Below are 25,231 nucleotides of genomic sequence, written 5' to 3' on the forward strand. Positions count from 1 at the left end.
AGTATTCTTGATGTCACTGCTTCACGCAATACATGTATTTCCCGAAGGAGTAAGGAAAGCACTTATTTCGGGAGAGGGGCCTGAGGCAAATTTATCTTATAACACTTGTAGTTGTACTTGGGACTTTACATTACATAACATTACATATTAGGGATTTTAAGTAAAATCGACAAATCCTTTTCCATTGTCATAAGAAATCTCTGCTAAAGGATTCTGACTATATCATACACATGTGTATTTTTTTTAAAGCTTTGCTGAGGTTTTGAATGCTGTCACTCTAACCAAACAACTTTGAGCAAGAGTCAAATGACGCACTTTGAAATTTTCGTGGAATGAGCATCATCAGTTGTGCTTCAAAATGTGTAACACGTAGACATGTATCTACACGGTGTTTTATAACATGCGCAGGGACGGAATCACTTGTGTAACTTGATCGGGAATTACGTTCACAGGATTTTGTATTCACAACGGGTTCCTTCACCATGTGAGTCAGAGAAAATGGTATGTAGATACATATGGCAAAACCACTTACTGTTTAACACATTCAGGCGAAATGACTCCTCTTGGTCTGATTCTGCTTCGTCTACCTGCAAAGTGTTAACACACAAAAGAAAACAAATGCATCCCTAATATACTTTAGCATGTTACTGCAACCCTAAAGATTCTCATAGGATATCAAGAAAGAGACAACCTTTAGTTTGATAAATCTAAAGACTTCTACATTCTTAAGTATGAAACTTATATATGGGTAGAGTGTCTCGTTTGGCATGGTAATGTCATTTATGGCTTAGATGCATATACTCAGATCACTTACCTCGTATGTGTTCATTCTGTCTTCCATTTGTCACTTACAGTAACACCAACGTTTAGAATGTACTGTAGAGTCACGTACAGTAGAGTCACATATGTTAGACTTACTGGTTGTCACATACATCTGTAAAGCATGTGGAGGACGCACTGCATCTTGTCACGTGAGTCTGTAAAATCCATGAAGGGTGCACTAAGTGTCACACGAGGTTATTTGCTGTATGGGGAATGTGCTTCCTGTTATCACGTACAGTTGTATGTTGTAAGGAGGACGTGCTTCCTGTTATCACCCACGGCTGTATGCTGTATGAAGGACATGCTTTATGTTATCACCCACGGCTGTATGCTGTATGAAGGACATGCTACATGTTGTCAACAACAGATGTATGCTGTAGGGAGGACGTGCTTTCTGTTATCAACAAAAGCTGTAGGCTATAAGGATGACGTGCCTCCTGTTATCAACAACAGCCGTATGCTATATGGAGGACGTGCTTCCTGTTATCAACAACAGCTGTAGGCTATATGGAGGACGTTCTTCCTGTTATTACCCACGGATGTATGCTGTATTGAGGACATGCATCCTTTATCACCAACAGCTGTATGCTGTATAGAGGACGTGCTTCGTGTTATCAACAGCAGCTGTATGCTGTATTAAGGGCATGCATCCTTGTATCACTAACAGCTGTATGCTGTATAGAGGACGTACTTCCTGTTGTCACCGACAGCTGTGTGCTGTATTGAGGACATGTTTCCTTGTATCATCAACAGCTGTATGCTGTAAAGAGGACGTACTTCCTGTTATCACAGACAGCTGTGTGCTGTATTGAGGACATGTTTTCTTGTATCATCAACAGCTGTATGCTGTATAGAGGACGTGCTTCCTGTTATCACCAACAGCTTATGTTGTATGGAGGACGTGCTTCCTGTTATCATCAATAGCTGTATGATGTATGGAGGACCTGCTTCCTGTAATCATCAATAGCTGTATGCTGTATAGAGGGCGTGCTTCCTGTTATCACCAACAGCTGTATGATGTATGGGGGATGTGCTTCCTGTTATTACTCACGTCTGCATGCTGTAAGGAGGACGTGCTTCCTGTTATGACATACAGCTGTATGCTGTATTGGGGAAGTGCTTCCTGTTATTACCCACGTCTGTGTGCTGCTGTATGGAGGGTGTACTCCATTTTGTCACCTTCAGCTGTATGTTGTATTGATGAGGTGCTTCCTGTTAACACAAATGACTCTATGCTGTCTGGAGGTCGTACTATATTATTGCTAACCCACATTCACCGTGGCCGAAGCGGAACCCTGGCGCAGTTTGGAGATCACCAGAGCACACGGACATGTAAATGTGGCATATAACACACGTCGACTCATTACCTACGGCGATTAAGCCATGGTAAATGCCACATTAGTAACACTCTCGGGGCTACAAAACATAATTGTGTGCTCGCGTGTAAACCAATTACCTCATGCCACTGAATAGTAGTACCACTCCATATATAAGGACCACTCCACATGTAGTACCACTTCATGTACCAGTTTGTACATAGTACTGCCATAATAGTACAGTTCCATGTAGAACACCATTCGATATATAGTGCCAGTTCATATACAGCATCACAACAAAACGTTTTAGATATTGCAACTTCAAATATGGCATCGCTCAATATATGTCAGCATTGCATATATAGTAAGACTTTGTATGCAGTGCCACTTTTTATAGCACCGTTCTATATAACATACCAGACACGTGATCAACCACGCCAGAAGAAAAACATATTTTGGCGTAAGACATTTACTTAACACCTTCCTGTTGCAGGTGCTACGGTTTAAGATTGACCCTGAATCGGATCAGCGTTAAGGCCCATAAGTGTTGCGTTGTTACCCCATTATCGCACGGTGGCATTAATCGACAGATATACACTGACCTGAGTGGGGAACATTGTCAACGTATATTGCATATAGAAATCTTGTAAATCCAACAATTTGAACATAATTTCAATTAGTGATGTCATTGAACCTGTATTTATGTAATTTGTAATAACGGTAACGCTATACTTACCATTTGCAGGAGACCGAGGTCTGCCATAAACTGCCCAAGGACAACAGCAAATGGTCGGCAGCTGTGACCACAGATCGTCACCATCTGATGACGTCACTATAAGTTCGGATATCACTGTGTTTATTTCTGCCTTAAAATTGCAAGGGTAAAGAATTCAATGTTGCACTTCGCCATGGTACTCAACCCCACATCTACAATCTGTCGAGTATTTCCTAATCTAAATCAGTGTCGTTTTCTTCTAAATATGGGGGGTGGCACGGTGGGGTAACCTAGTCGCTTGTCTTGTCGATAACCCGGGTTCGATTCCCCATATGGGTGCCATGTGTGAAGCCCATTTCTGGTGTCTCCCATCATGATATTGCTGAACTAGTGCTAAAAGCGGCGTAAAGCCTACTCACTCGCTCACGCACTCACCCTCTAAATATGGACACTCCCTCATCGACCCATATCATATGCAGTAGATCTACAATGATTGTTTCTACCGAGTAATAGTGGTAGCTGAATTTATAGAGTGACCACCATTTGGCATGGTGTACGACTGTACTGTGGCGGGGCATGGTCTACTGCGGGCATGTAGATTACAGTGGTGCTGTGTGTCCTGTAGTCCTGTGGTGTATTATCTTCTAACCGCCAAGGGAAACGCGAATACCACACATGCTGGTTAATATATGAAGACTTACTCATATTCAAGAGATATTAGACTGGTTCGAACCACAAACGAACATACTGCTGTTATGTTGTTTGAACCGATGCTCATGAACGCATCATATGTGATGTCATACATGTAGATGCACGACTCGATATAAATCTTTTACAAAGATTACTACAGTAGCTTGTAATGTTTGGAAATCAATTGCAGCATATCGTGATAAGATTATATACACTTTGTGATAACACTTGACTGAGTGTTAGTTTTGTCATCAATTGGTACACATTGGAAACATCTCTTCTTATCATGCATACTTCTCTATATGTTTTTATGGTTCTCTTTCTTTTCGCGCAGAGTATAGTTCTGTTGTGTGTTGTAGTGTAGTGAACTGTTCACAATGCAATACATTTGAATTAATTAGATCATAACAATCGTGAAATTTGGTTCCATTTTAGGTATCTAGTTAGTTTTATAAACATACATGGGATTTACACTCGATGAGTGATTCTGGAAAACGTACAAACATATATACGGTTATCGGTCGCGGTTCTGTATGATGTATTCTGAAGCATATTGCCTTGATTCGATCTTAACTATGTTTATTCATATAGATCACTCCTTGTTCCAAGGAAGATCCAAAGAAACTAAAAATTATTATAACAAATGAGTAGAATATTCCTTGATAACGGTGTAACAATCTGCATCTCTAAGTGTAAGGAAAAAAAAGTTTTCTCACGAATTTTTTAAATGTTAATCATACAACTACCAGTTAAATATTGTGAACAGCCAGACGCACTTGATATAATCACTGATAATAGTCTTGACCGATTTGTGTATCTATCAAGCGAATGCATCGAGAAAATAACCCCCAGTCATTATCAATATTAGCTCTTTGTTTTCCAATCTATGTTTTCGTGTTCCTATACTTGAACAATGTTTGTTTTACAATCAATCAGTCGGTTGTCATAATATATCACATTTACACTCAGCACGTACTGAGCTCAGCATGTCTGCTTAGCTGTTGACAAGGAAACAAGGAAAAAACCCTTTGTTCTATGAAATTGAAAATGCATGATATTGATTCTGTTTAATATATTGGTTAAGCGGAAATTGTCACTGATGCAGTCATCCTAAAAACTCAGTCATTACCTAAACACATTGAATTCTTTTGAAGTATTGACGGGCTGTTCTCACTGTGCCGGCAGCTACTGTTTAGGGTAATTTAGCTAATCTACTCTTTAACAACAGAAGGATTAAAATGGGGATTGTCGTAACCGGGAAGTTCTGGTTCAATGGAAATTTCTTAAATTTATTGATTTCAGACATACAATAATTTCCAACCAAACAAGATGGGAAACGGAGTCTCCATACTCTAGTATTACAGATTCTGTCTCAGAAACCAGGCACATTTTTAGACGATCGAGTTCATTCGTATTGACATTCATGTAGATGTGATGGCCATTGATTGAAACAAGCAACTAATACGCATCGTGTGGTTTCAAATATACAATTTAACACCTACAATATCTACATGAAGCATAACTCTAAACTGAAGCCATATTATGATTACATATATTCTGCCATAACAGCATTAAATGCGAAGTCTTTGGTGTTTGCGAAAATAATGAGTGAAGTGGCGGGGTTTAAAACCAGTATTTTGAATAAGGTGTCGAGCTTAAGGAACACCATAATGGTCTATGAACAAGCTGCATTGTATCTAGTCAAACACGATTTATACACCAATGTGCTTTACACGCATATAGTAGACGTGCGACAATAACATCCGCTACCTCACAGGGCGACGTCGCACTTCAATTCAACCATCACAGGAACACCAAATGTATTTTGATACCCCGTCATCTGATGTCGTATTTTAATATTTGGGATACAAGCCCGAGTTTATATTCTGACCATTGAAATTAAGAAACGAAAATTGAAAATAAATCAGTCAATGTTGAAAGATAGAAACTATATATGCGTAAATTTTATAATTACAAACAAGTCCGGATTAGATGAAGATATATATGTCGGGTCAGGGAATACAACAAAAATTAATCAATGACCGATTGTTATGGCAACCATAAATTTAACGTATATATTACTCTGCAACTTTGACAATAGGGCCATGGTACTGTAGCTCATCTGGATGCGAGCAGATGACGTTTACAGAGCCAACAAAGCATTTGGAGAGAATGTAAGAGCAGATAAGGCTGGGTAGTCGCCATTGATAGTGTTTTCTAAATAGCTGCTTTTGTGGCCATATTTAAATCGGATTTGGGAACAAGCATGTGGTGTTTTCTGAGAAGACGTCTACAGAGCCTAGTGTTTAGGAGCATATAACAATATAAGAATATATAGCATCACACAAAAAGTGCTAAGCTACACTACTTACTCCAGATATACCAAATTTCAATACATTCGAAAAACAAATAGCTCGGTAATGGCCACAGATTTTATTACATGTCTGCTGTACTTGGGGTGGCTATATTGATAATTGGATTCGAACCTATTAAACAAATTTAGGGGCCATCATTGGCGAGATGATTTGAAGTTTCATCTTAATTGATCCAATTGTTGATGATGGTTTTAGTGCGAAGAAATGCATTTGAAAGAATTTTTAAGCTTGCTCAATGTTCAAACTGCAAAAGTCAAATAATGGTCAAATTAAGGTAAAAATTCAAAGTATCGCGAAAAGTGGAACGTATGTGTTGAGTACCACTACTGACTACACATGCATTAAACTTCATTACATTTTGAAAAGGAAATGTGAACTATCAATAGGAAGCATAAGCTTTCAGTATGGTCAAATCAAAGTCAAATTATTTAAATCGAAAAGAAAATTGGATACACGCACATACTAAATCTCTTTTTGTGTAAAGTTTGGTGTGAGAATGACTGCAAAATGGACATAATAGCTTTACATGCGTCTTTTTTAGCAACCTCAGGCGTCATCATTGCTGGGGAATAACTGTGTTTAGATTGAGCTTCATCGGACCAGTACTCTCTGAGGAGATGATGTTTACAGACCATGCCAACGACGGACGCCTTAAAAGCAGGCCATGACATTAGCTTATTTGACTTTCTTGAAATAATACTTTTGAACAAATCAATCACAAAACTACAAACGAGTGAGTGAGTGAGTTATATCGTCACATCGGCACTATTTCAGCCATAGTGACGAGAACAAGTTGATACACACACACGCTCACGCACACACACATACTCACACACAGACACATAACACTCTCACACACACACACACACACACACACACACACACACACACACACACACACACACACACACAAACACAAACAAACAAACAAACAAACAAATTTGGCCACCTCGCCATGGGGACTTATCTAAAAAACGAGTGATGGGTCAGTAATAAATGAAACTATTACTAGAAACTAAACATATTATCAAAGAGTATAAACCAGTCAAGACTTTTTAAGAATTTATTTTCTGTGCTTGAGGTACAACGTTTACGTGAGAAGATACTCGTTCATGAAGACATTTGGACAGTATTAGGAACAATGACACGTTCAAAACGCCTAGAATGGCTTCTGACAGAATTTCCAAAAGGAACTTTTGCCGACGCAATTAACGTACACATGCTAATATTATACATGCAGATAAAAAGGAGCCTGTAACTATTAGATGCACAGGGGAGGTAAAAAGATCAATACATTGAAAGATATCAAATATCAGAACTACTAATCCTGATTTCAATTACGAATAACTATATTTTTAATTGTAAGGAGGACGTGCTTCCTGTTATCACCAACATCTGTTTTAGTTGTTTTTGATTTGAACAAAGTATACAAAAGTGTGTAACGTTTATAGCGACATTAAACACTATTGGTAAGTGGAACAATCGTCATATATATTCATGCTCTGTACCGAATAGCAATACGATGTTACCAAACATCAAAGCATCATGAATATGTAGGTGTTAATTAGACTGCTAAAATTACATATGTAGACAAATGGACAATTGTTTCTTGATTTTGAGTATTCATCTTATCATGGATTCCACGACCAGTGCTTACGTAGAACATTATTTCGAATATCCCAATATACAATACATACTATTCTTTCCAGTAAAACCTCTAGAAACAAACACAAAATTAAACTCTTTTTCGTAAAACATCACAATAATCAATACCGAATCGAGGATTGTGTAATCTACATTCTTGATCAATAGCTATTGACCTACGCCACTCTGTTCTGACAGCCACATTCAAACCGTCTGCCTATATACCCATAACAGGAAGTCTAAAATATGTTTCAAAATTAAAACGAGAATAATAAATGAAGCTTGAAAATGTTCACCTTTACATTTCAAGGTGTAAAGAATACTATTACGGCATACTTACACAATGATTTATAGATACATTTCACAGTGCACTTACCGGGCTTTTTATACCATGTAATATCTTCAACCTGAAGAATTACAAATAAGTAAGAAGAATATTTTTTCATACTTTTTTTTATCAAGAGAATTTTGAGTATAAAAAATGTGAAAATCTAACATGGGAAATATACACAAAAACAATTGTAAGCTATTGACGAGAACATCTGGACAACTAACTTCACTCCTCTATGAGGGCAAATGCATTTATAATCCATTGTGACTTTTCTTGTCACAGTGTCATGTCTTGCCCAAACAGAAATAATCACTTCGACATCAATCAAAATATTAGTCTCCATGAACACACTATTTACATTCCCAATCCTTTCGTATAATTATGGAAAGGGTTTTAACGTTTGTATTTTCGAACTTATACAAATGATATTCTGGTGTAACGGCTGACATTAAACTTCACAAGTGATGAAGGTACACACAGGTAAGTTTCTTTACATAGGAGCGAACAATGCTGCCCTGGGTTTGGGGCGTCACTCTTCACGTGGGTTCCATTGAATTTTCTAGTATGATTACATTTGTATCAGATGACAGTTGGTGATAAATTCAATAATCATTAAGGTGTAAATAATTAACAATTAACATAAATAAAATTATCATATAAAGTATAGATTTCCCGACAGGATAAAGACAAATGTTGTGTCCGTTGGGATCATATATGGATAAAGATGCGAAAGTGAAAGGTCAGGTAGGTACTATTATTCAGCGTTTACAAACAAACATGGCGTTACTGTTATTCATCGGGGAATGAACTATCGGGAATCTGGAAGAACTACTGGGATCATTTTTATCACTATCAAAACAATAGTACTGGTCTCAGATACTGAAAATCAGTGTCTAACTGGGACGTAGCTATATATATAGCTGAGGTATTTTACAAGTTATGACAACTTTGGAAATATAAATTGCGAAACAATTTAGTGAACACACCAGCCTAGCGGGATTAGTTTCCATATCTGTTCCACCTTTTCGGCTTGGTACCTTTTCCCCAATTTTAAACAGTTGGATTTGGCCGAAAGATGTCCGAATTGTTAGCTTGTTTCATTCTGTCGCTGTGTGTACACCTGACGCCTCACTTGCTAGCGTTATGACAGTAGGGGCGGTCGGGTAGCCTAGTGGTTATAGCGTTCGCTCGTCACGCCGAAGACCCGGGTTCGATTCCCGACATGGGTACAACGTGTGAAGCCCATTTCTGGTGTCCCCCGCCGTGATATTGCTGGAATATTGCTAAAAGCGGCGTAAAACCAAACTCACTCACTCACTTATGACAGTAATAGGCAGGCTCTTAACAAACTTAACGTCTCATAGACTAGGGTAAGAGTAGCTTTACGTTGATAAAGTGCACTCACAACATACAAAAACTCTAGCGGGCGGACCTGTGTAAATGCCGTGAAGGGCAAGTTGAAACAATATGTGAAGGCCTCGAAAGGTTTCAGTTGGAACTATATTGACTCTTGTCACTGTCCGACTGACAAATCACCGATCTTCTCACGTCATATATATTAATGCGCACATTCAAGGAAAACGTGTTTAGGTATCGTATGTGAGAGGGTTTTTCGACGACAGATTTAAGAATGACATTATATCAAGGCTAGCTGAATACAACGTATATGCCTAATACAGGGTATTTACCATCCTGAAATATATTTTGCTTTGCACGGCTTTATATATCGAATTCGCATATAAAGGGAAGTGGATGCCAACAGTAGACGTCGTTGAACCCAGACACATCTCTCTCCAGACACTTCCCCCATCCTTGCCCACACTCAGCGTTAGGTTGATTCGGCCTCCATCTGAAGTAGGTTACATTGTCTCCATTCGAGTACTTCCAGCCGCCTTCCACGTAGCACATGCCATCGACGAAAGCTGAAATTATGAGTGAATTATGTCGTTTATTTTAGCTTTCTCCAATAAAATATGACATCTTACACTAAATAATAATTTGTTGCTTACTTTTTTATCTCATTTCTTGTTATACACAAAACCAATCAAATATAAATGTGCCACTTTTTCTAAATAAAATAACAGCCTACGCTGTAATGATGCGCCAGTACACCTAAATATATGGACTCTAACAAGGCAAGACAGAATATCGTTGAAAGACAATAGACGTCTGGATTCGACCCGTGAAGATTCCGCTTGCCGTAAAAGGTGACAATGCTTGTCGTAAAAGGCGACTAACGGGATCGGGTGGTCAGGCTCGCTGACTTGGTTGATGCATGTCATCGATCCCAATTGCGTGGATCGATGCACATGATATTAATCACTGGATTGTCTGGTCCAGACTCGATTATTTACAGACCGCCGTCATCTAGCTGGAATATTGCTGAGTGCGGCGTTAAACAACAAACCAACCAATCAACGACGTCTGGATTCAAACTTGGAACTGACGTGATTTCACAGGTCATTTCATACAGGACAAACATTTAAAGACTGTAACGTTATTTTCACTCTTTCACTGGTTTCACTTTGATGGTTACACGACGTATACTTTAACCGAGCGTATCGTTTGTCTGATTCGGGTACGAGGTAGAACTATAGGATATTCAATTCAATCCTCATATTACTGACAAGTTAACTGCGAACGGGAGAGTTATTTCAGAGCAGTCATACATGTGATGATTCGAGGCCTCCACATCCAATTGGACACACTTGTGTATTTAGATACCAAACGTGTATTACGAACGAAGATCTTAAAGAGCATTATACAAGTTTTGAAGAGGGTTACAGTATTCAAGGCCTTTCAAAATGTTTTATGGAAGACATATGGAGGACATTTTCAAATATGACGAATATGAGCTATTTAAGAACCAACAGAAGGCGATTCGAGGCCTTCTTTTACCTGCCTTGCTTCTAATCCATTTGCAGAGTGCTGCTTGGGTATCTATTACGAAACACCGAGAACCTGCCAGCCTCCAACACTATTCTGGATTCCACAACGAAGACAGGTCTCGTTCAAGGCGTGCAACATGACACTATTCGGAACATCCATAGGTGCACTAACATTCATGACAGGGCATGTTACTCATTGCAGCTGCTACTTATTCCACCCATTGTATTACCTTTTTTATTCTATACCAAAAACTGTGTTTAAATATAATTTATTGATTATTTATTGATTTGATGTGTTCATTTACTGATTTCACAATTTATTTATATGCAAACTGACATTAATCTCTGAGTTTCAATTTGGAAATCACTTCGTAACAATAGCCAGTACGTGATAATACAGCATCTATCATCTTGGACCCTTCTCTTGTCTTGGTCAATAAGTGACAAACATACACATATTGCAATTATCAAATCATATTTCAGGACAGGTTCCTAAGCTGTTGGGGACAGCTTCAGTGTTTGGTGTCTACATTCCACGTCTTTTAACGTACAATCGAGCATGCTCTTTCATCGAAGTATTTTAACGCATTGTTGACCAAATGATGTCAGTTGCAATTACCTATATTGATTTCTACCGTATGTTTTTCAGGTGAACAATTGGCTTGCCTTTGCATGTGATTGTGACAAGTGCCACCGGTGGGGCAAGATGCGCTGACCTTTTCACGAACACCTGGTATCTTCTGTATGTGGTAGTTATTCATAAACACACGTGTAAGACACAGTCAGAATCGTTGAAGAGTGAGAAACGAGACGATAAAACAATAATCACGGTATCGTATTGATGCCGTAAATCTACACAAATAAAGAATGTCCCTTGCACAAATTTTAGTGAATTGATAAGTATTCATCAATGCAGTATATGGTAACATATTTTATATCATCTTTGACTCATCAATGCAGTGACTCAGCAAGTGACAAATACAAAATTATGATATTGAAAATTATGATATCAATATCAGATAATCTTATATAGCAGGATACAAAACATTCCTGGAAAGAAAGTCTAGGTATTGGACTAGTACTTCCGGAAACAAAATATGAAAAATGTTTTTTAGGTTTTATGTGACTGCTTACTTGTTTGGTGTGGCCAAACCACAGACACAAATTCATCCTTTGCACTTGAAGTGATTCTGATAAGATGACCTCCATCGGAGTTACAGTTTCTGTGAGCTTGTATCTGTGTCTCAGTACCACCGTGTATTTTGAAACATACATTCATCGTGGAATTAAAATCATATCCAAGATGACTTGGACAACCATATCCCTCTGAAAAAAGAAAATCCTTTATTACGGCTATGGCAACTCGAAATAGGTACGTCTAAATGGAAATGTTGTGGCCAAAACAAAACATGTGTATCAATCATACTCTGATCTTTTTTAGTCTTCAGCAACCCATGCTTGCCGTAAAAGGCGACTATGCTTGTCGTAAGAGGCGACTAACGGGATCGAGTAGTCAGGTTTGCTGACTTGGTTGATGCGTGTCGTCGATCCCAATGGCGTGGATCGATACTCATGATATTAATCACTGGATTGTCTGGTCCAGACTTGATTATTTTCAGACCGCTGTCATATAGCTGGACTATTGCTGGATGCGGCGTTAAACAGCAAACCAACCAACTTGTCTTTTTTTCCACAAGGAAACATTACAATCTTTTGAAGCAAAATGTTACACAAACGAGGTGACACTCGTACGGTTTGGAGCAATGCTCTGAAACTCAATTCATGCGGACGCTACGGGTTACGGTGTATCAGCCTGCCAAACATTCATGTAATACTAATATTGTTAATATATATATATATATATATATTTATATATATATATATATATATATATATATATATATATATATATATATATATATATATATAAGTACGTGTACATGTTCTTAGTATATGTGACATGGATACACACTTAGAACAAACAAATGTCATACATCAAGTTTGTCGAAGCCTATTATACAAGATGTCTCAAGATGAGACAGCATATATATTCATATATACTTGTTAAAGCCCCGCCCTGAATATAAATAGCCCGCAAGGTGTCGGTATTTTATTTTCGAACAGTGACTGTGTCGAGAAAAGCTTTTCTAAGAACCGTACGTAAAAAAAATCACCAAAGACCATCAAACATGATAAACCTTGGATACCACAGATATCTTCATAATATTATATAGATAGACCGCCTCTTTGGTCTAGTGGTAGAGCGTCCGCCCGGAGAGCGGAAGGTCCGGGGTTCGATCCCCGGCCGCGTCATACCAAAAGACGTTAAAAGATGGTACTTGTTGTTACCCTGTCTGGCGCTCGGCATTAAGGGGCTAAAACAAGGACTGGTCGGCTCGTAGTCAGTATACTGTGTCTGAGTGGGGTATTCATGTTAAACTGCGGCATGGTATCTCAGTGGGCTAGCACTATAAATCGGCATCAGTCTGGACTAGTACAAGCAGCCACACAAACACACACACACGTACATGCACGTCGCTATATAAGTGCAATAATCTTGGACGGGACGTTAAACCCAATTTCACCTTACCTCATATATAGATACATACATTTAAGTCAATAAATGTTTTGTAGTTTTATCATAAAGCATCGAATCGGTCGTGTTTGAGCGTCTGCCTCATTCATTTTGGGTGGAGCTTTTTATGGGGATTCCTTATAAATAGCAAAGCACATGGCCGTGTGGATATGTGACACATTCGATGCATTTGTATGGGCTCAATACCCAGACATGAGCCGATACATTTTCTCTAATTGTAACATGAAAAATTGAATCGGTCGCGTTTGGGCGGCTGTATCAATCATAGTGGGCGGAGCTTATTTAGGGTTGCTCTGAAAATAGCAAAGCACATGTGGACATGTGACACATTCGATGCTTTTTATGGTCATATTGTATTGTGTTGTATTTATTTACGGATGAACAACAGCACAACAACAATTTCGGTAAATGTAACAGTAACGATACATTAATACGACATTGACGTTAGTTCCATATGTTTTAGCGAAAAGATTCTTTCAGTTCAATCCGAAAGTGACAGGTAGCCTAATTATTTAGTTTTGCATTCAATAGTTATCAGATTATATTTTTAAAACTTAAACTTTTACACAGATTTTTCAGGTGTTTAGGAAGAGGCCTAATTTGGAACACCAGAAGTTGCACCAATATGTCTTAGCTTGACAACAATCTATGAATATATCACGTGTATCAACATAACAATGCACATAACCAACTGATAAATAAGTAGATATTTTGTAGATATAAAACTAGATGTTTTGACCTACATTAGGCCTAACTAGATATAATATTGTACTTACAACAAACGAAAATCCCATACACATATTCCAAGACAATTTTAATTGTGGATTGTTTTCTTTCACAAATTTTCATACACAAAACTGAGTTTGATCATTTGATTTATGTCCCATGTATTTTTTGTTCTGTGGATTTGGATACACTTCACAGACAAGTTTTCAAACACAATTTGGCATCACTTTTCACTTTGTCAATCATACCAATCCTTCATCTGCTGCGACGTTTGATATCCGTTTCTTCAAGTCTAAATATCTGGGACCTCTCAATAATAATAATAATAATAATTTGTCTGATGATCCTTTTGTGAAGCATGTCAAGACTCATGATGAAAACAAGGCATTCCACAGTTTTCTAAAACGAGCCTAGGATGTGGGACATAATCCCCGATGTCGGTGTTGATTTTGTTGATGGTTCTGTACTGCTGGACGGTACAGAAATGAGTGTCAACCAAGCGAAGTGCCATATCAAGTCGACCCAGACTCAGTTTTTAAAGGAGAGGCTATCTGAACGACCACTGCATCGAATTTATGTGCAGTGTGGTGAGAAGATCAGCAATCCTGCAGAATCCTTTCTCTGGATGAAGTCGTCTGGCCTGAAAAGTGCAACAGCAGGCTTTCTGTTTGCTGCTCAGAACCAGTCACTTCCCACTCGAAACCGTCAATATGTGATTTTGCATCAAATTGTAAATATGAAATGTAGATTATGTAATGAATTTAATGAGACTGTCCAACACATTGTCAGTGGATGCCCAGCTTTGGCACAAACACAGTATCTTAAACGACATGATGGTGTAGCTCGATCATTTTATTACCGTCTTCGCCATGCCTGTGATTTTGACACAGAGGTCCACCCATGGTACGACCCGGAATATGTCATGGAAAATGATAAATACAAAATTCTTTGGAATAGGCCCATTTACAGCCTCAGACGTATCCAGGCCAAGAAAAATGATCTTGTCCTTTTTAATAAATCCAATGAAATCATTTATATCATTGAATTTTCTGTCCCTTTTGACAGTAATGTGATTGACAAGATTGAGGACAAACATGGCAAATATGCAGACCTCGCTTTCGAAATGTCACGCTTGCATCCCAAGTACCAAGTTGTCCGACTCCCCATTGTTCTCGGTGCCTTGGGTTTGGTACCTCCCAATCTGTTGACTGACATCGGGGGAGTATCCGGGTGTGCTACCAGGAATTCAGCCCTTCTGACAATCTGGGTAATGCAGAAGGCTGCAGTGTTGGGGAGTCTTCATCTTCTTGGTGGGTTTGACTATCCAGTATCCAATAGAAATTTCTGCATAAAGCAGAGTCGATTGTACAAGGGTACAATAACCCCCCTTGTCATACAGTCTTGTGGAGAGTGTTTTGTCACTCTGAATCTTTATGCAGAGACCTAAATATGAAACAGATGAGGAGGTCTCACTGGTGTCCTTTATTTCTAGTTCAGGTGGGTAAATCAGTGGAAGGGAATTGGCTATTTGATTGTTATTTAACGATATCAGATCATCGATATACCTGAAGCTTAAGTTAAACTTCTCGAACAACTCCTCCGTCAAATTAAGCGTCACACGAAAATGTTTTGTTGCTCATATTGAAGACAAGCGAGCAAGCGACATTTGTGGTCAGCTTTACTCCAATTCAGAGAGATCGGAGATCGCGTAGTCGGAATGAAGGCAAACAAAAAGTTTTAGGAAGTAATTAGAAGAAATCCGCAATACCATCCAAAAATACCACGCACAGCATGTTTTCATAATAGTATTCACGAAACCAATTCTTTACTAAAAAATGCAAATTAATGATTAATTCATCCCGAGTTCATAACCCTGATCACGTGGGTGAGCGTGTGTGTCGAAGGAATCTTGTGGTGAATGAAGCTGTGTGTATTACATTGTTGAAATTAATTGATCAGGAAGATTGTAGAGACATTGACATTATGAAAGATGCGCGTCATGGATGGAGAAAAAATGAATCTGAGAGTAACTTTGTTGCTTTGACCTGCGAGACCAAAACATGTGTTCATGCCGAAGTAATTACAAGAGAGGATGATCCCTGTAGCCAGCGACCTGAATAATCTTGATGAAACTAATGTTGAAATCCATGTTCACGTACATGACAGAATTCGTTTGAACACTTATATATCTGAACCACGTTTCGACGTATGTAAGACTGTGCATGTTTTATCTTAGTTTCCCATCTCCATTCCGACGTGAAATAATATAACGTTTTCGTATCACAATTTTTCCGGCCGCTGTGGAAAATTATGCACCGATCTGATATAAACAAAATTACTAAAACACCATTGTACCGTCATAAACAAAACCGGTCAACTTTATATTTCTTCAGCTGCTTATTACAGTTTCGTTTCCGAAGAAAAACGGCTCGATTACCGTCATAAATTAATTCTTTGACTCGTACCAAGTGTTTTTAATTATTTTTTTAAATGTCATTGTCATTGTTTTTGTTAAATTTCATATTTCACCTCGCGTCCGCTCGCTTGTAAACCTACCGCAAATGGCCCTTCCTTAATCAAAATTCAAAATGGACTAATGGACTCAACATCGTAAGAAATTATAGACCCTCTTTTTCTAAATTTACAAGGGTTCATTTTCAATAATGCGCAAACATCTCACACGAATGAGTCAGGCATTGTCATCAAAGCTATCTGACATGTTTTTATTATCGGTTTATGTAGCTACAAACTGTCCAAAATGTTTTTATGCACAAACACTGCCCTGTCCTTTGTACGGAAGCGTAGTAGGGCCACGGTGAGTTTTTTTCATTTTCATTGTAACTGTCTCTCTGCATATACGGATTGATTTATACCTTCAGTAAAAATCTCTCATAAATATGTCAGTTTCTCTTAAATACACAATGTCACTCGCCTAATAGAAAGTAGTATCTAATTACAGAGTCGGCCTAGATTACAGGTGAGTCTACAATACCTGCTCTCGTTCAATTGCAATCTGCTACACCACGCGTGCATAAACAGTTATGCAGGTGTTGCTGTGAGCAAATGCCTAGCCTGCATATATATTTTTGTAGATACATGTATTACATATTTTCGTTAATTGTTGATATATTAGGCACAAAGACACAAGTTAATGAAAGATCAATTGGTACCTTGATATACAACAAGAACGAATCTTGTTTTTCTCCGCGTTCCATATATTTATCATAATTTGTATAATGGTTCATCATATTACATGTATGTTTGGAGGCCATATCAAAGGCGTACCCCAGCAGACATAGGCAGTGTCATCCGTTTCGCGTGCACTACCACAACATTCCCCCACTCTGTCAGTAAAAGTTATGTAATCGGTACACAAATAACTTTGATGCGGTGTCAGTGTGGAAGTTGTTTGAATCACTGGCCGCAGAAATCCTTAAAGTATAATAACATTCTAGAAGGCCACTGCTGTTCATATATCCTAGTGATGCACGCAACTCTCGTCGACAACGGCTGTCAATCTGTCTACTCCAGCTACCATACAATCATCCCTGTCACCACTGTCGTTTAACTGTTTTTTTCAAAATATTAATTGTAAAACTTCCTTTGCAGGCTGACGTATGTCGTATACAGTCCTCTTATTTGATCAAAATCAGTAAGTAAGACCCTTGGACGATCAACTGGATGTTACATTCCTTATGTCAGAAAGCCGTCCTGTTTGTGAAGATATGCAATGGACGTAGGATTGAAGGACTATCAAAATCAATTTTGAGACCGTACAGACAATAAATACAAATAAAGTATGTCTTAGCATCATCTGTTGTTTACTGTATGATGGTTTTAGATATGAAATTTTATAACGTTAGATTAGGAAAGAGAAACATTAAAGTGTTTTATGATACACAGGATTTGAGAAACTGACATGAGCAATAAGATTAAGCAACATAAACATTAATAAAAGAGTATAGCGAAAATTGTGGAAACTAATTGACAGACAGACAGACAGACAGACATGTTTATTCAGTAAAAGGCCAATGGCCCAAAATACAGACATGTGAGCATGACATTTACAGGGCACAGAATTTATCATTAATTATTTTGTGAGCATAATATAAGAATTTACAAACTACAAATAATGTTTGCTCATTATAATTACTAAGAATATTTATTACATGAGAATTACTGTAATGAGTAGGCATAGGAAGATTAACAAGGTATTTTTGTCTTAGGGCAGAATATAAATTACAATTAAAGAGTACATGGAATTCATCCTCAATGACATTAACTCCCTTACTACTACTAAGACTTAAGGTAAACGAAGGTAGATGGGCTGATATTGACTTACGTTTACGACTCTGCCCCATATGTGAAACAAGTATAGAGAATGAATATCATTTTACTTTAGAATGTGAATATTACAACGATATTAGACATCTGTATTTACCAACAACATTTTGCAATAATCCAAATATGCATAAATTTAAAACGCTACTGTCATCTTCGTGTAAACAATTACTTGGAAAACTGTGTAAATACCTGTATTACAGCTATGAAAGAAGACGTAATTATGAAAAGCCTGTAAACCTGTAAATTTGTACCTGACATTACCTTTTTTCATGTACCACACTATTTCAAATGTATGTATTGTATATGGGCCAGTGGCCTTGGTACAAATAAAGACTTCTTCTACTACAATAGTTTTGAGTGAATGGTCTGTTTTACTATATCTGCCAGTTTCTAAAGTTATTTTAAAATTTGAACATCTGAATTTAGTAAAAACAATTCTTAAATGGGTAGGGAGTGGACATGACAAGTACCTTTCAACATTTAACATGGATTTAAAATGCTTATAAAGATCACATTTTGGAGAAGAGTTTACAGAAGCACTCCAGAATTGCTGTAAATTATCTTTGAGCCTTTGCTTAAAATGGAGAATAAAAGCTTTAGAGTCACCCACCTCTTGATTGAGCCATACAAAACCAAACCCAAATTGGAATAAAATATTTCTAACTTTAGTCGCCCAAGTTACCCGCCCAACATCATCTAAAGATTTAAGCATTAAATAGCATTGGGAAGGTAATCTGTGGGGTTGAAGATGTAAGAGCCTGCACCAATATTTAATTACTTTAGTCATGTAAGTGAGTTGTAAAGGAAACCTCCCACATTCCCCTAAAACCATATTTGAGCAGGTTGATTTGTTTATTTGTCTATTTGAAATAGATTATAATCTAAACAATATTCTTCTAAACAACTTGCCTGTGTACAAGCGGTTCCCAAGGATAGGATATCGCATTGATAACCCAATTTTTTTTACTATTTGGGGTTGTTGTAGACTGGCGAATAGCAAGTGTGTTTCATGCTATGCGTATACTTCCATATACACACTACAGATTCAGATAAACCACCTGTGTGAAGCATTATGAAGCTGAGAACTGAGATGCCAAGTATTACCTGCATTCACACACGGATGTAATATAATCCTGGTGTGTATGCCCTTTCCTCTGAAAAATGTACCTCTCAACTATTTTGAATTGTACTAAATATAGTAATGAATAAAACTTGATAGATACGCTTTTCAGTTATTGACTGCTGTGATTAATCGGGATTACGTACATGTAGTCACTTTCTCTAATTTATCTCCTAATTAGAATTTTCAATTGTCATCTTACAGCACTGTTACTAAAATCTGACTATTTTTTTATCGGGTAACCCGAATAGATGATTCATCTAATCATACATTTTACGATTCTTACCCAATCGAATGATTGGTACCACACATTCTAGCAGAGAGTTATCTTTAATTCTTTTATTATATACATGTATTGTTAATTGTAGCACATACTTACATCACTGTATCTCTGAACGCAGAACTGATAACATCCAAACATGTAATTAGTGCACAGAGAATTGTTACCTATCATTTCCTGTACATTCCTGCTTGAATAAAGAACCTACATGTATGCTGTAATCGGTGAATCTGTGTGTCCACATGTACAGTCTCAGCTGGCTCAAATCTCCCATCAAGTCAGGTGGCATTATTTAATTTCCGAAGACATTTGGATTAAAATGAAATTCGTTTTATAATAATATTTAACAAACCTACGTGTATTTTGCCAAATTCAAATACTTATAGCCCGTTCTACATTTCATTCCAGTGGACATGGACCATTCAGCTCGATCGCGGAGGTCGTATACGACGGTAAAGTGAATACATTTTCAAAGTGTACATGTATACATAGATAACTCTTAACTGCAAAATGCATTTTCATGATAATCAGTTAGTCTCGTTCCTAATTCGAATGGTTGGTGTGTGAGTTGGGTTTAACGCCACTTTTAACAGTATTCCAGTTATATCGCGGCGTGACAGCTTCATGTGGGAGGAAAGCCCGAAGTTATGCAGGTCTCACACGTTTACCACTTCGGTGAAACCCATGAGCACGGGTATGGTGCTGACAAACCTAGAAACATAATCGCGGCGAACCGGGATTCGAACCCACAATCATAGGTTTCTAGTGTACCCAAGGGACGCAACTCTGCACAGCGAATCGCGGCGCCTCAGACGACTGGGCCACCCGTGCCCCTCTTATTCGACTGAGCACATTAAAAATCTTCAAGACGACAGACACAATCTTTCTGTGTACAATGCATAATCAGTTGTTCTCGTTCAATCTATTGTACTTAACATTTCAAGTCATTGGTTTCAAGGAGTACTGTTATGGTGTGGTATTATGAATGAAATTAGAATATAAATTGTGAAATACAGTCACCATATGGGACAGACAGACAGACAGACAGACAGATTGTTTATTTGAGTCTCACCTCAGAGAAATAATTACATAAATACATATAAAAGGACATAAAAGTGAGCCATCCGTTAAGGGTTACGAGAGTTACTTACAATGTATCACAGTATGTACAGCATAAATATATTGGTGTAAAAGGGGTATGAAAATATACTACCCGTAACTAGCCATATAAAATATTCTTCGTTGGAGAATGAAAAAGCAGGTTTTGGCTGTAAAATATACATAATATTTAAAAAGTACAATAAGTTTAAGACTTCAAGACGACAGACACAATCCTTCTGTGTACAATGCATTTTCAGTTGTTCTCGTTCAATCTATTGTACTTAACATTTGAAGTCATTGGTTTCAAGGAGTACTGTAATGGTGTGGTATTATGAAAGAAATTAGAATATAAATTGTGAAAAACAGTCACCATATGGGATGTACATGTATAACTTGTCTTCCAACACCACGCTTGTGTCGACGCCCGGGGGTCATAAAACTAATTGGTCCCATAAATGGTGCAATTAGTTTCGCAGATACTCAACACTGGCTCCGCGGGGTGGATACGTAGCTACGCAGATATTTCACAAACATTCTGCGTAGTCCCCGCGCAGCTAAGCAAAGTTTTACAAACATTCTGCGTAGTCCCCGCGTAGCTACGAAAACGTTTTACAAACATTCTGAGGAAATTTTGCAAAATAAAGTAAAAGACTTTTGCGTTGTAGTGTATGTGGGAAATCGAACCCTGACTACAATGTGTGAATACACCAAATGCATTGACCATTGTTCGTTACATTGTACGAAGTGAGGTAAGGTTCAAGAGTTGAACGTCAATGGTCGTGTGTGTGTGTGTGTGTGTGTGTGTGTGTGTGTGTGTGTGTGTGTGTGTGTGTGTGTGTGTGTGTGTGTGTGTGTGTGTGTGTATTAGTTGGTCTTATAATGCTCGCCCACTGAGATACCATAAACCCTTTCCATATTCATAAGAAATTTAATAATAAGAGACGTTTATACTATTCCGACTATATCATGAGCATAATTGTTGAGTTAAAATCTGAAAGCAGTTCAATACAGTTATCCGATGGGTTAACACAAGAAACTTGAATGGCCTGCGCTGAAGTGGATCCACTCGCCATATGTTACTAATTATCTGACTAACGGGATCGGGTGGTCAGGCTCGCTGACTTGGTTGATGCATGTCATCGTATCCCAATTACGTGGATCGATGCTCATGATGTCAATCACTGGATTGTCTAGTCCATATTCAATTATTTACAGACCGCCGTCATATAGCTGGAATATGGAGTGCGGCGTCAAACAACAAATACACACACATACTAATCACCTCATTACGTCACTGAGGGGCTTCCTGCAACCGAACGAGCCAATGCTGGCAACATAATGCAGTGATACATGTATAACCTGAACCATTGAATTAAATGCTATTTTTTGCCAATATGGATAATCTTCCATTTACCAATGATCGAACATTTAGGAACATATGAAACATAGGATATATCTAAACCTTGTCATACAAGATTTCAAGGGTAATGAAATCTGTGTCTTCTTGGAACAACACTTACCATTATTTCACACCTTAGACAATATATGAAAAGGATGACCATATTTACACATCCCTATGATATATGTTCATAGTCACCTGGATGCTCTTGCATTTCATGACCTGCGTAATAAATGTAAATGTGGCGGCCAAATGCTACGTACATTTCAAACGTTGGTCACATGGACCTCAGATGACACGTTCATTTTCTGGTTTGTTCCTCAAAATATCGACCGGAAGGATGGTTTCTGAACTAACAGGATCGGGACAAACGAGGTTTCACTGTTTTGAAGCAATATCTGGTTGGTAAATCAGATGTGACAAATCACAATAACCATCTCTGATTGATCGGCAGCCATTTTCCTATGCATCGAAATGTAAGCTATCGATAGATCGATGCATTCACACACAAGATGTGAAAAGGCGTGTTAATTTTGAGGCATCTTATATAATTATGGACATGGTTTCAACGCTTGTTTTTGTCAAACGCAAACCACGAAACTGTTTAACCTTATGATTGCTAAGACGAAATAAGTTCACTTACCCCTGTCCGTATTGTAGATGTCGAGGTCAGTATTGAGGTCAGTTCCCCAGAAGGGAACCTCAAGCCTGCCTGGGTAGGTGTAGCACTGCTTGTTGTACCTGTCGTAAATCAGGGAGACACACTCCTGTTTTTTCAGACAGGAGTTGAAGCAGTCAAGCACATTCTCCACACTTCCTGGCGGGGCTATGTCCGAGGGGAGGAAGTGCAGCAGAGACAGATGCAGCTGAAGTCTCACGAGCGCCATGAAGCAATATCAGGCTGTTTGGACAAAGGTGTCAGGCTTTGAGTTTCAGATGAAACATGTCAGCTCATAATATGTGTTTTCCAAAAAGCATCCCTTCCAACTGAATACTACATACTATAGGGTTTCGCGAATCGTTTAATGTCTAAGGCGATGGTCTTTTATGTTATTATCTCTCCCATGCAAAAAGAATGGATTTCCAATGTTCAATTTCCTGTTCTTTTAACCGTTTATAGTGAAAGAAACTAAACAAAGGCAACCTGCTTATGTTTGTCTTAAGTCAGCCTTCTGCCGTGTTTGCAGTGTTCGACCAAATACTAAAGACTTGGCCCAAACATCCATGTTGATAAGAATTAGCTGTTTCCAGCTGAGTAGATTGACATATATTCTAATCGATTAAGCATCTTAACGTTCATACTAACTAACACAATTCAATATATGTGGAGCGTTTTTATGTTGGTCAATTTAGCATATATAATTGGTAATGTTACTTGTTTCTACCAAGGAGGGTATAGTTAATACAGTTAAACATGCTCAGTTCGATTACTACCTCTGTTCAACCTCAATTCCAATACCTATCTCTATATAATTTAGCATATATTATTTGGTACTTAATGTACACTCCAGATCTCATGACAGTCAAGCATAATTACATGTATGAACAAAGTGTATCTCTGTAATAATACTTACAAACTGAAAAATATCTGTTCCGATGCGACAGATGTGTGGTGAAGAAGGTTTAAGTATGTTAAATGCTTTTCGTAGCGTTCATCCGTCACATTCAACTTTTATCAAGCAATTGAATCGGTATGAATTTGTTAGGTCATAATATAGACCTTCGTGTTGTGTCAACGCTGATGGTTTTGTAACCATTTTCGGTCCTTCAAAGATGCGTTTAATGATTACAATTTAGTCCAATAGTTATAGTGGTTTTACATAAAAGCCAAGAAAGATCAATAACGCACTTGTTCAGCACTGAAGATTTTCATTTAAAAAAAAAAAAAAATGAGTGGTTGAACAGTTATGGATATATTATATCATGAAATTATACATAGCCATATTACTGAATGGTTCGAAACTTGGAATTGGGTGTGTCAGACTTTCATTATTCACAAATAGTTCATTAAATTCCCCCTGCTTCATTTGACAATGGCAACAATAATACAAGTTGTACAAAGAAGTCGGGAAACTAACATTGCTAATGATATATTCAGTGTAAATTCTTTCATTTACACATCATTAACTAAGGATTGTAGAGGTGCATAACCAACGAGTAAAGCTTCGCCCGTAGCGAAACAGCTCGTAATTGGTGATTAAGGTTGTTTATAGCGTTCCCTCAAGTACACACTCTTGACAGTGAAGATAGAAATAACTGGACCGGTTGCATTAAGGTGCATTGGCAACGATACACCTAAACGTGAAGTTTAAGAGTTTATTTACACTAAGGGACCGATCATTTGATATTCTGGGGGAGGGGGAGGGTTGGGATTTTATTTTTTAAAATAAACTGTACCAGAATTTTGTTGTTGAGAAAAACGATTATGCTAAATACACAGATTGTATTGAAGTCAGCCTATATAGCTTAACTGACTTCAGCTCTAACTAACTGTCATGTAACCAACTTCTGTCTTCACGTCTGCAAACGTGGGAACATTTTCATAAACATAAACATTTTCAACTCTTTCTAAAGACCTTTGCAATGTCCACATCCTAGCTTATAAAATCTATGAATTTAAACATGCCATATGAAAGTATGTTATTACCGAGACGCCAAGAAATACTGTAATCTGGAATTCATTCAGGTGCAGCTGAAGTCTCACGAGCGCCATGAAGCAATCTCAGGCCGCATGGAGCAAAGTGGCGGGTTATGAGTTTTAGATAAAATGTATATCGAATCCTTTGCAAACAGTATTTATTTAACAATTCTTTGTCTCAAATACTGTAAATGCAATAAAACCGAACATTTAAGGAGCGCATGTAGGCTTAAATATATTTTGTTG

The 25,231-nt window shown here is 37.9% G+C and overlaps 2 protein-coding genes across 2 annotated transcripts in view; both read right to left on the reverse strand.

Moving 5' to 3' along the window:
• The window catches only part of LOC124142414, an 8,101-nt gene extending 5,967 nt beyond the window's left edge, over positions 1-2,134 (reverse strand). The window contains exons 1-2 of the mRNA XM_046510873.2: positions 815-2,134; positions 533-587 (exon numbers count right to left, since the gene is read on the reverse strand). Coding sequence (XP_046366829.2) covers positions 533-587; positions 815-841 — 82 coding nt within the window. The 5' untranslated portion in view covers positions 842-2,134. The remainder of the gene's footprint in view (positions 1-532; positions 588-814) is intronic.
• Positions 2,135-7,185: 5,051 nt separating this feature from the next.
• LOC124142413 (aggrecan core protein-like) lies at positions 7,186-24,051 on the reverse strand. Its single transcript, XM_046510872.2, has 4 exons — positions 23,922-24,051; positions 22,991-23,248; positions 11,916-12,107; positions 7,186-9,815 (listed from the first exon to the last, which is right to left on the reverse strand). Exons 2-4 carry the CDS (start codon positions 23,232-23,234, stop codon positions 9,613-9,615), a joined length of 639 nt encoding a protein of 212 aa, XP_046366828.2. The 5' UTR covers positions 23,235-23,248; positions 23,922-24,051; the 3' UTR covers positions 7,186-9,612.
• Positions 24,052-25,231: the final 1,180 nt, after the last annotated feature.

The sequence above is a fragment of the Haliotis rufescens genome, unplaced genomic scaffold (genome assembly GCF_023055435.1).
Source record: "Haliotis rufescens isolate VD_foot unplaced genomic scaffold, xgHalRufe1.0.p SCAF_1, whole genome shotgun sequence".
NCBI lineage: Eukaryota > Metazoa > Mollusca > Gastropoda > Lepetellida > Haliotidae > Haliotis > Haliotis rufescens.

Bases quoted from the DNA above. Each gene is read 5' to 3' on its own strand.
- LOC124142413 (XM_046510872.2), bottom strand. From the start codon at position 23,234: ATGGCGCTCGTGAGACTTCAGCTGCATCTGTCTCTGCTGCACTTCCTC. The intron at 12,108-22,990 runs GTAAGTGAACTT...TTCTTTTTTCAG, and splicing joins CATCTACAATACGGACAGGG to AGGGATATGGTTGTCCAAGT. The intron at 9,816-11,915 runs GTAAGCAGTCAC...TCATAATTTCAG, and splicing joins GGTTTGGCCACACCAAACAA to CTTTCGTCGATGGCATGTGC.